The sequence below is a fragment of the Vespa mandarinia genome, chromosome 6, assembly GCF_050613455.1.
Source record: "Vespa mandarinia isolate Hongniang chromosome 6, ASM5061345v1, whole genome shotgun sequence".
Classification (NCBI taxonomy): Eukaryota; Metazoa; Arthropoda; class Insecta; order Hymenoptera; family Vespidae; genus Vespa; species Vespa mandarinia.
Window position 1 is genome coordinate 6599183 of NC_140815.1, and position 12434 is coordinate 6611616.

Here is a 12434-nt window from a genome sequence, read left to right on the forward strand (position 1 = left end):
AGCCGAAGAGAAATAACATAGCACTATATTTAAATGTATAGTATCATACCACATACACATCACAATTGGCTTGTCATAATATTCAAAACAACAGACTTGAAAAATTTGAGATACAAAAATATCTGATTAAACTTTATCTAATTAGATTTGAACGATGCCAAGCCGATAAACATCTCTCTTCTTCTCTCATTTATGTTGTTTAACTGATGTATATTATCTATATTTCAAGTGATTGGCACAATGTTTAAATTGTCAAGATTTAATAAAAGTATGACATAAGTAGAAATTAGCTTTGTATCATCTTCCACCCTGAAATAGATAAACTCGTTTTTGTGAAAGGAGTTTCGTATATAATAAATAGGAGTATACGTGCATATATAGATAAGTAATAGAAAATATCTCTCTGTAATACCAAAATATATGTATATATATGTCATCAATGTAGAAAATTTCATAAATAATGTGTACAAAATTACAGAAATGCCATCTTAATTATTGTACAAAATCTTGATAGCTCACAATCGCAGATTGTATAAGAATAAATTGGTTTTTATATTTTTATCAGTTTCACGATGATATAAATTTAATCTTCTTTATTATTTCATGAAGATATCCATTTGTAGGAACCGTAATAAGCAAAATTATTTTGTTTTGCTTTATCATCGGCTTCTTTTGGTCCGCGAGAGCCATATCTAAAAATTTTTTATACACTTCGTTAAAAAAAAAAGAAAACAAAACAAAAAATATGCATTAATGAAAAATTAAAAAATTGATATAAGGAAGACTCACTTATAAGGAATCGGTTGTATTTTCTCATTTTCAATTTGATGTAGCAAAGGTGTAAAAATTCTCCACGCTTCGTAAAGTTCGTCGCTACGTACAAAATGCATTTGTGATCCGCAAAAAACATCCAAAATCAATCTTTCATAAGCGTCAGGTAATTTCAAATCCTACATATATAATAGTTACAAATTATTTTGAAAGGAAATAAATAAAAGAAAAGAAAATAAAATACAATATCGTTTTCTTTTTGGCGAAGAAGAAAAAGAAACAATGATTATAAAATACCATATATGTAAATGACAATAAAAAATATACATTCACCTTGTATCTATTACCATAAGTGAGATCTAATTCCGTTTCTTCCATATCAAACGTAATACCAGGTGATTTTGACATCATTTTAACGTACAATGCTTCGCCAGGTTGTACTCTTATAACCAATTCGTTTCTTTTTGTTTTACCATCGAATATATCACCGGGTACATCTTGATATTGAACTCTAACTTCGGCCTTACGTTCGTTCAGAGCTAAAAGTATAACAAAATTTTATTGTACAATAAAAAACTACTATTACCCTTAGTGAAGCATCCTTAACGAACCACTCTTAGCGAAGCGGTAAATTTCAAAAAAAAATTTTACAAAATTGTTTCACCTTTCCCACATCGAAGAATAAAAGGTACGCCATCCCATCGTTCATTATTAATCTTTAGTATCGCTAATGCATAAGTTGGAGTGTTTGAACCTTTTGGTACCGTAGGATCATCTAAATATCCTGATTGGGCCTCGGGGTTGTTCGATTCTGGATTTCCCACGTATTGTCCTAAAACTACATTGTCCAATTCTAATTGTTTTATACATCTTAAGACTTTAACCTTCTCATCTCTGAAAATAAAACAACGGTAATGTGTACATGTAGCAAAATGTGCGAACTATGATAAAAATTTCCACGTATTATAATAAAATTTCTGTTTACAAATAAGATTATTAAAAAGTATATTAATATTTAACCTAATATCATTTGGATGACACGAGGCAGGTTTCTCCATTGCAACGAGTGAGAGTATCTGCAGCAAATGATTTTGCATTACATCCCTAATTATACCAAATTCATCGAAATATCCACCTCTTCCTTGAGTACCAAATGGTTCCTTAAACGATATCTGTACGGAAGCTATGTTATCCCTGTTCCAACTTGGATTAAATATCCTATTTCCAAATCTCAAAGTCATTAAATTTTGAACCATCTCTTTCCCAAGATAATGATCTATCCGATAAATCTGTTCTTCGTTGAAAAGTGATGAAAGATGATCAGAAAGACGTTTCGATGAAAGCGCATCTCGGCCGAATGGTTTTTCTATGATAATTCTTGTCCAACCTCTAAAAGAAAGGCATCATCTAGCACCACAATATCGAACGTTTACGTAATTCTGATGCAACTTAAAAAAAAAAAAATAGGCTTACTTTTGTCCCATACAAACGTTCCTAATGTGCACGGTAACCGTTTCAAAAACGGTGGGTGGCAAAGCCAAATAAAAAAGTCTATTGGCCATCGAGACTTGTTCTTGCTTTTGCAGTTCACTGTTCAACAACTTAAAATGTTCCTCCGAATCGTAGGAACCGCTAACGTAATAATTCAATTTCCAAAATTCCTCGTATTTATATTCCTCATCTGGTTTAACTTTCATATAGGGATGACACTTTTCTCGCAATTGTTTAACAGTCATGTTGCTTCTGGCATAACCGAAAAATGTCGTTGTTTTTGGTAAAAGATTGTCTCGGAAAAGCCACCAAAGCGTCGGATAGATCTTTTTCTTCGCTAAATCACCCTATGCAATATGGAACGTTCATTCCCAAAGTTCTTTTTTTCAAATAGTATAAATTTCAAAATTAATTTAAGATATTTTCTAAATCGTATTTTCTTACTTACAGAAGCTCCGAGTGTCACAAACACGTGTGGTAAAAGTCTATCAAAATGGGTACCTTCGAGGTGATCCATTTCATCCGACTTTAAAGATTGTCGGATGAATTGCAGACTCTCCTCCGTAGATGTTTCTAAGACAATATCGGACAAATGTTAGAAAAAAAAAAAAAAAAAAAGTATAGTGTAACTATTTAATTCATAAATTTTGCGTTTTACTCTAATTAAAATGTATCTAGTATCATCAATCCAATTGAATTTAATACGCGAAACTACCGGATAACGTATCATTTTATTCGTATGTATCAAACATGAAAGAGCGAGCGTAATAGCGAACGTACATAATTGCACTTATCTATCCTCGTGATCCTGACACAATCAGGATGTCGACAATGACAAGACTGAAGATTGAAAGACAAGATTCTTTTGTCACGTGTTCAAGTAGAAAACCTCTAAAATATCTCGGGAACATTCGTCAAAAAAAAAAAAAAAAAAAAAAAAGAAAGAAAAAAAAAAAGAAAATAAAAATAAAAATAAAAATAAAAAAAAAATAGAAAAAAAAGAGAAGAAAAAAGAAACCAAATGAATATATACACGTATATATAAAATTCATAAATTCATTTCACGTATGTAGATATTTATTACTTCGGAAAGTTTAAAAGAATAAAAAGAGAAATAATAATAACAACAACAATAACAACAATAACAAAATCCAAGACGAAAATATTCTTGTTTTACGTTTGTACAAAAAATGATGGCAGAGTTATTTTTACCGAAATAATAATATTTTTCTACTTACTTAACATGTTTATAATTTTGATAATATAAAAGAAATTTCTCAAGGAGAAATGTAAACTTAACAATGACAAAGGTTTTTTTCTTTTTTTTTTGAATAAAGTAAACCTTTTAAAAAGTACGTTATCGGGCATCTACACGGTATGACATCGTAACTCAAACTGATCGACAGTATCGATAGATCACGTTCGTTTCTCTATTCTAAAGAAAATGCGCATAGACGTAAACCTTACCTGAGTATTTTGATCGTTCGCTAAACCACGAACGATCAAGATACTAAAAGTAGAAAGATTATAAAGATAAAAGCATAATAATATCTCATACAAATATATCTCTCTTTGATTTGAGGACCACTTATAATAAAATAAAGTCTGATTTATTGGAAATTAAAAAAAAAAAAAGAGAGAGAGATGGAGAGAAAACGACAACCAAATAAAAAAAAAAAAAGAAACATTATTAAACGGACCAACAAATTATTATTTTTTATTAAAAAAAAATTTCAATTCTCCTTGAATCGAGATGTATTATTAATTCGTTCGATTTGGAAAAATATTAATTTTAACAAGGAACCGTAAATGACTGTTTTTTTTTTTTTTTTTTTTTTTTCTTTCGTTCGTCAAACAATTCCTGTCATCGTTTTTAATTATCCCAACGCACAGGATATAATATTAGAAACGTATTTTCATGATCAAGCATATGATTGCATGATTACTTTATTATCCATTATTCTTTAAGACGTTAAGACTTTTAGAAAATTACAGACGAAATATAGCTATAATGACGTATCATCGAAGAAAATGTAATAATAATAAACATTGTTTATTCGTTACGTCGATAATATCGTGTATATTATCGTAAATCCGATATATGAAAATAAAGTAATAGAATTATTTTCGAATGAGAAATTCTTAATATATATATTTATGTAAATCAATTGTTTTGATATGAAACTCATTTATAATCTACAATGTAAAAAAACCGGATTTTTCTATTGCATTTAGTATAGTATACATAAATTACATAAGTTATGTAAAAAATGAAATAAGTTAAGAAACGAACATTTCTATTAGCATCTAATTAATATATCAATACAAGATAAAATATATTTTGTATTATTTTTCAAAACACAAGAAATAATTTTTATTTACAAATTCGAAAATATATAGTCGAGGAACATTTGAAAAGTTGGTAATTCTTTTTTTTTTTTTTTTTTTTTGATTAACGTATAAATTTCGTTTTTAAAATGAAACAGGAATAGTGAAATAAATTCTTTTTTCAAATGCCTTTAATACCCTTGTAACAAATTCATTAAAGCTCCATTCGAGGTTCATTAATACGAATCACATCGAATTTTGCATAAGAAAATAATGATATTTTAATATTCATAATTATGTATGCATTTACGTTACGATCACATCATATTGATCATGAATTATTTACGTATGTACGCACATATGCCACGTGATCTCTCTCTCTCTCTCTCTCGCTCACTCACTCACTCGATCTTCCTCTCTCTCTTGCGCGCTCAGTCTCTCTCTCTCTCTCTCTCTCTCTCTCTCTCTTCCTCTTTACGAAAGCAATGACTGGCAATTTGACCGATAATAATGTACGTTCAACAAGATATTTCAACGAGTTTGACGAGTTAACGTACTATGTAACATAAAGAATTTTTCAACAATGTATTTGTTTTAAATTTGTAACATTACATCTAAAAATTGTACGCTCGTAAAGTGATTAATAAAAAATAAATAAAAGTTCAAACCAGCATTTACGGTATTTTTATTAATACAAAATATTGGCATGATAAATAATAATATAGAAATATATGAAAAAAATTTTTAATTGATTTATTAAACAAATTCTTATATTAGCATTGTCCAAATCGATTTAAAAATCTTTACTCGTAGCATACATATTTAGTTAAATTATGATACGATTTAAAATAAAAATTACGTGCAATATCAACGAAAAAGAATCTGACAAATGTTCGTTTTACGTTGTTGCGAGAACGAATAAACAAAAAAAAAAAACAAAAAAAAAGAAAGAAAAAGAAAAAAAAATGAAGAAACGAATTCTTGCATCATCGTCACATACAGGATGTTTCTAAAGTCGTTATCTATTTTAGTAACGTTTTCTTTTTTTTTCTTTTCCTTTTAGAAAAAAGAAATGCTACAATTCGATAAAGATATGTACTTTTGTGTTGTGTATTTTCAAAACAAAAGAAAAGTTAATAGATATATCGACAATTTTTTACAATTTATAAATTTTCTATTCTAGATTCGTATCACCAACGAACGTGATAACAATAGAAATGGAATATCAAGAAAATCTCAGGAAAATATCGGATTATCGGCTCGTATCGCATCATCTAATATATTAAATATTTGAGATCTCCAGAGACGAATATCGAAGACGAGGATATATAAATAATAATAATTCTTTATAATATTTACCTTGAAATATAAAACAATATAAAACACATACAGTGACTTTTAAGACACCCTGTATAAATACTTACAATATATCAATGTGGCGAGTAACCTTGATATATGTTAAAAGATACACATGAAAGTAGAGAAATCATTTTTTCTTTGTTTCCTTTTTACAATTTTTTTTTTTCTTTTTTTAAATACGGTTTTAACACACTCCTCAGTATTAATTATCATAGCATCAGTATTAATTATTATTACAATAAATTAAGAGAGATTATGAATCCTAAAACGTTATTTATATATTCGTGTTACGATCGATGTTCGTTTTTACGTGTTACAAGACCAATGTTAAAACTTTTATAAATCCATAAAATACACAATGTGTTAAAATATGATATAATATGGCTAATAATTTGTAAAAAGTCGGTCAATTAATTATTTATTATATCAAAGAATGATACTTAATCAACATTAAGCGAAGTTCGATTTCCTTCAAGAGTTTCAATATGAAAGACAACGATCGATAGTAAATATATTCGTAAGTTAAAATTTTACACGTTACCTTGGCCCCTCCTTTCTTTTATTTTATCTTCCCATTATTCTTTCCTTTTAACCAAGAGATTACAACATGAGGTATATAGTGGAAATAGTGATATACCAAGAATATATTAAAATACGTTAATTAGTGTTAAAAAAAAGAAAACAAAAAAAGAAACAAAAAAAAATAAAAAAAATAAAAATAAGTATTTTTTTCATTACGCTCCATAATCGGTGAAATTATTTTTTTCCTCATTTTTCCTGATTATCGAAAATTTTATCAAATTGACAAATATTGTTTGATTCTTTAAAGACGATATGTTAACTCAATAAATATATATATATATATATATATATATATTGGATAATTCATTGTTCTTTTTTATTAATATTAATAGATATCTTTTTCTGTCTATATATAATAATATTATATATATATATTATATGTAATGTATTGTAAATGTATATATATATATATATACATTTTTTTTGCGTACGAGTTGTAAGTAATAAGTTAATCGTCCAATTAACTTGCGTGATGGGTGGCGTGACACATCACATTGATATTATTGTGATTACGATATATGTATATACATACATAGATATTTCTATGAATGTTATAAATCTACGAATGTGACATTATTTTCCAATAATTTATATTTAATATAAATAATAATTGATATTAATATAAAATCATATTAACATATTTCCATATAAATATTATTAGATATTATTTATTTAATAATGATATATATAGCAAGTAAGAAAGATTCCCTTTCAAGTCTGCCATGTTGATACGACTGGAAAAAAGGATTGTATCATACTTGCACAATATTCTTTCACGAGTTTACCTTCAAGCGATTGTAAAAATCCATTGGACAGACCTACTTTACGAGTTAAAAGTAATACGAATTATTCACGATAATGGAAGTATTCCTTTCACATGATTAAATATATAAATTCATGATTTTCTTCGAAACATTTCTTTTTCTTTTTTTAATTTTTTTTTTTTTTCCATCATATTTTCACGAAAATATTTGCGCAATGGCTAATAGTCCAAAAAATTATTGAGAGTCAAGAAATGATGGCTCTGTCCCTTTCTTTCTTGTTACTGGTATGATGGTAATGATAAATATGATATTGTAAGATGTATAATCCAACAGAAAAGATTCTTGAGAGATTAAACAGGAATCTTATTCAGTTGTATGTTATAACTAGTATGTGTTTGTCGGTTAAGGTATAAAAAAAGAAAAGAAAAGAAAAGAAAAAAAAAAGTAAAATCGTACAGTCATACGATTTTATCTCGAATATCACAACTTCTTATATACACACACACACACGCGCGCGCATACATACATCATACACATACATACGTACATGTATATAGATATATATCTGAACATCGTAAAATACATTAAAAAGTTCTAATTCGTTCAGAAAGTTTTATACGTATTAAATAAATTATAATTATATTTATTGAAAGGAAATGAATTAACAATTTTCATTCTCTAATATTTCTACGATCATAAGAACATCTCGGATTTGTAATTCAAATCAGTAGTAACATAAATTATTTTAACATGATTTCATATTAATGAATTAAATAACTCTATTCCAAGAAGCAATTAATTATATATATATATATATATATATATATATATATATATTTATATCGTTAAATTCTTAAACGTTGTAAGTGATCATAAAAGATAATTCTTAAATGTAATTAATTTTTTGCGATACATATATTTAAATGCATATATGTACTTACTTCTTTTGATTTTCGCCATTTTAAGAAATTAACTTTACACGATCGACGTCAAATATTATCAAAAGTATCCCGTTAAAATTTTTTTTAATTTTATAATATTATTTTTCGCAAGGAAAAATCTATAATATATTCTGTTACCAAAACGAAAAATTTACAGCGATAAAAATTTTAAGGTTAAGTTCAAACAATCCGCACAGCTACAGCACGTGCGGCAGACTGATCGATCAGAAGATCATCACATATGTTTAGAAATCCTCCATCTTTACTTAGTTAATGGAAAAAAAAAAAAAAAAAAAAAAAAGAATCTACGACTAATCAATATCATCCGATGATTCTCTTGACTTTCATTTATGTTAAGTCTTAATCGTAATATAATTCTTAAGAATTTTATGTAAATTCTTGAGATTCAGAATTTTTTCTTAGTGGAATTAAACTTTCAATATTTTATTAGTGCATTTTAACATTTAGTTTAAATATTCAGAAATTACGTAAGTCAATAATAAAAATGATGATTGTTATCATTTTCGTCATCTAACCAAATAGAAACAGTTGTTCATAATAGGAACTGTTTCTCTCAGAGACCTCTTTTCAATATTATACATTCCATGAAACACTTAAGACAGTTCATTATCTTTCGCTGGAAGAATGTGACTTCAGCGACAAGTACGGTCAAAATATGAACTACAAGCACAAATGAACAACACTCTCACAGCCATGCAATATCATATCAGTTTATATACTTGATTAGCATATACTTGTCTCGCATATAACATAACGATCGGATTAGTTTGGGTTAGAATATATAACTAATTGTAAAATAAATTTATATTATTTTATTATTAATTGATAAAATTTTCAATTGATTTATAATACTTTTGATTTGTTCACATTGTAATTGCATCATAGGCGCCATCTAGTATCCAAAGAATTTTCAGAATAAATCTTGATTTTTTTTTTTACTTATTATATTTGTACGTATAAAATATCAAATTTTATTGGATTATTACATCATAAGAAGGAATTTTATTTTATATAAATTTCGATAAATAATATTTGAATATTACCTTACTCCCTATAAACGTATTTACAGGTATCACAAGAATATAACCTCGATTGTAATTGAAAAAATTATTCGAATATAATATAAAAATGAAATTCAGTCTTGCTTGTTTTAAAGGACGGCGTCCTCAATCTGAAAAAAAAGTCCCACTTAAAGTTTTTGGTGATTTAGTATTAAATAATTATGTATCTCATAAAGGATCTAATGTATCAAGTATGATTTATATATATATATATATATGTTTTTAAAAATATTTTATGATAATTTTATAATAACTTATTATTTTTGCAGATAAAGGTTGTTTACATGAAATGGCAATACTTTTAACATGTCTTAGAGAAAAAGAGTTCGATAATTTTGATTGTAACAAAGAACTCTTATCGTTCGAACAATGTAATCAAAAATTTGCAAATATGAGCAAGAACTTGAAAATTGCACGATCAAAAACAGTGCCCACTCCTAATTCAAAAGATTTTTCTTCTAAACAAATTGGTTATTTATTAAATTTATATCCCACACGATAATTATAATTATATTTATGTTTATTAACTATATCAAATAAATATTTAGAAATAAATTAAGATATGTATATCTTTTCAAAATGATTGTTTCTAAAATCTGTCATTAATATTAAAAATTAGAATAAATATTAATTATAACAATTATATTATACTTACTTATATTTTTTATATTAAATAATAGCATTTTTCATTAAAAAGGATAGAAATTTAAAAAATGATATATAAATATCAATTTGAATTATGCTCCTTCACAGAAGCAGCATGCAAACGTTTAATAGCTAATCTTTCAGAATGACCTGTAAAGTATAATTATTATTAAAAAATATACTTTTACAATAACAAATACTTATAAAAATCATAAACTTACGAATAGGCTTATTATGGTTTTGATTACCATTGGTAGGTGTAATTATTTGCATTCTATTTAATCGATTTTCTATTCGTCTAAGAACATGAAAACTTTCTAATTGTTTATCTTTATAATAGTAATAAGTATATAGTAATGTAACTGCACATAATGTTAAACATATTTTTCTTATTGACCAAGTTACATATATTATTTCTACCTAAAAAAATTATAAAATATGTACATATATAATTCATATTATCAAACAGATATAATCCAATTCATATGAAATTAACTTGTTAAAAATGTTCAAATTTTTTACTTTGTCATGTGTAGATTGATGCATAACGTTGTCGTAATATTGAACTAACATTCTTTCTATTGTAATGTTTAAACTAAGAATTGTAAAAAGTGTAACACGAGCATCTGCAGTTCTTTTAGCCGAACTAAATAATGCACAAAGAATACAACTGATAGTATAATAAATAATGGATTGGAACCAAGATACTTCTCCAATAATCCAATTTTGAAAAGTACGTATATAAGAAAAAATCTCATAGAGTAATTCCTTCTGATCTTTTGCTGATTCTCTAAAATATAACAAGACTTCCATAGAATTTTTTATAAATACTTTGGATTCTCTCAATAATACTATTGAGTTTAATTCTATTGTAACATACTTAAATTCCATAACCATATCATTCACAGTTTCAGATGAAGATTTTAATACATTTCCAAGTTCTTTACCATGATCTAAAATTTCATTTTGAATTTTTAATCCTTCTTTTTGACTCTCCAACATCGCACTTTGCATCTCTGATGCTTCTAATAACTGTTCCTTCATTTGAGAAGAAACTTTATATAATCTATATTAAAAATTATATTTAATTTAAATAAACATTGCGAAGAAACGATTTTATATATTCAATACTCACGATTTAATGGTATTGTCAGTTTCCACCTGCCATGCTTCATAATTTAAATAAAAACAAATGTGTGTTGTATGTGTATAAAATTCATTATATACATTGAATGCTCTATCTGACATTTGATTAATACACTCTCTAAAAAAACAAAAACCAAAAAAAGTTGCAAATATTCTTATAAATATATTTGGAAAATTAATGATTCAATTTATAAATCATTCAAGAAATTACTTTCGAATATCTTCTGATTTACTAAGATGGCAATCATAAGAGGTATGACCAGAATCCTCCAAAAAACAATTAGCTAATTTTAAAGCTAAGAGAGAATGTTCATTATCATTCAAAGTCTCACAACTATTTTTGATTGATTTAAGTGCATTATACCAACATAATCCATGTTGTGGTAAAGATGATTTAGCTGTAAAAAAAGAAATTTATTTAAAAATATTAAAAAAAAAATTTTATAGCAAATCATATGACATACTTGTTAATAATGTGTATTGTTTTTCTCCTAGATTTTTGAGAACTTCGCTTCCTTCTAATGCTAATGAACCGTATATACAAATAATAATTAATACTGTGATCATTTTTATATTTAATTAGACTTATTAATTCCATGAATTTCTAATGCATTTTTCTTCGAGTATTAAATTTTAAAACTTATATAAACAAATCACAGAATGTTTATAATTTAAAGTTATTAACAATTTTGAATAACTACTTTAATAGAAAGAGAGAAAAAGAGAGAGCCAAAGAAAATTGTATATATTTCAATATATATGAATAAATATAAAAAATAAATAAAAAAATAAATAAAAAATTATTTTTATATGATAATAAGATATTCACATATCGTAACGAAATAAAGTTTTAGTAGACATTTAAATTTCCGAAAAAAATCAAACAGATAGTTTCGATAACTTCAAAACGTCTTTAACAAACACTTTATGATTGGTTAAACGTGAGATTTACGTTTGCTTAAGAAAAATAATATCATAAAAATATTAGATTAAATGTATGAAAAACTTATTTTTATCTATATCGATAAAAGATATATTTGTTTATTATTTGACTTATCGTAACAAACATTTAAAATAAATAAAATCTACTTTAAAACAATTACATGACGATTATTCGAATGCATTTATAACACAACAGAAAATGTCGCGTTTGCTTATTGGTCTTTATTATGTAGACTAAAGGAATAGCCAATGAGAATGTTGCAAGGATAATGTCGATAATTTTTAAAAAACCTAAGAAATATATAAAGAAATTATTAAATGACATATCTCGATAATAAACCTTATTTCATTTTTAATAATGTTCTCGTATTCCTAATAAACTA

At 26.0% G+C, this 12434-nt stretch overlaps 3 protein-coding genes across 7 annotated transcripts; 1 reads left to right on the forward strand and 2 right to left on the reverse strand.

The window, feature by feature from the left end:
• Nucleotides 1–9: 9 nt before the first annotated feature.
• On the reverse strand, nt 10–8456 carry Zw (glucose-6-phosphate 1-dehydrogenase Zw). 4 transcript variants are annotated; one of them, XR_014982270.1, is made up of 9 exons: nt 3501–3677; nt 2711–2835; nt 2245–2609; nt 1792–2160; nt 1436–1665; nt 1105–1310; nt 790–950; nt 413–692; nt 10–309 (listed from the first exon to the last, which is right to left on the reverse strand). XR_014982270.1 is itself a non-coding variant. In XM_035864870.2 (8 exons), the coding sequence occupies exons 1-8, from the start codon at nt 8253–8255 to the stop codon at nt 602–604; spliced, it is 1566 nt and encodes a 521-aa protein (XP_035720763.1). In that variant the 5' UTR covers nt 8256–8456; the 3' UTR covers nt 410–601. The 4 variants fall into 4 exon arrangements, 3 of the variants coding, with proteins under 3 accessions (XP_035720763.1, XP_035720764.2, XP_035720765.1); XM_035864870.2 differs by lacking the exons at nt 10–309; nt 3501–3677 and adding an exon at nt 8237–8456 and having other exon boundaries at nt 410–692; XM_035864871.2 differs by lacking the exon at nt 10–309 and having other exon boundaries at nt 410–692.
• Nucleotides 8457–8898: 442 nt separating this feature from the next.
• On the forward strand, nt 8899–9937 carry LOC118441023 (uncharacterized). 2 transcript variants are annotated; one of them, XM_035864882.2, is made up of 4 exons: nt 8961–9028; nt 9143–9207; nt 9327–9509; nt 9588–9936. In XM_035864882.2, exons 3-4 carry the CDS (start codon nt 9386–9388, stop codon nt 9818–9820), a joined length of 357 nt encoding a protein of 118 aa, XP_035720775.1. In that variant the 5' UTR covers nt 8961–9028; nt 9143–9207; nt 9327–9385; the 3' UTR covers nt 9821–9936. The 2 variants fall into 2 exon arrangements, with proteins under 2 accessions (XP_085513884.1, XP_035720775.1); XM_085657758.1 differs by lacking the exon at nt 9143–9207 and having other exon boundaries at nt 8899–9028; nt 9588–9937.
• Nucleotides 9938–9973: 36 nt separating this feature from the next.
• LOC146872959 (uncharacterized) lies at nt 9974–11795 on the reverse strand. The gene is made up of 7 exons (XM_085657757.1): nt 11574–11795; nt 11321–11507; nt 11099–11227; nt 10844–11029; nt 10486–10753; nt 10185–10383; nt 9974–10113 (listed from the first exon to the last, which is right to left on the reverse strand). The coding sequence occupies exons 1-7, from the start codon at nt 11674–11676 to the stop codon at nt 10046–10048; spliced, it is 1140 nt and encodes a 379-aa protein (XP_085513883.1). The 5' UTR covers nt 11677–11795; the 3' UTR covers nt 9974–10045.
• Nucleotides 11796–12434: the final 639 nt, after the last annotated feature.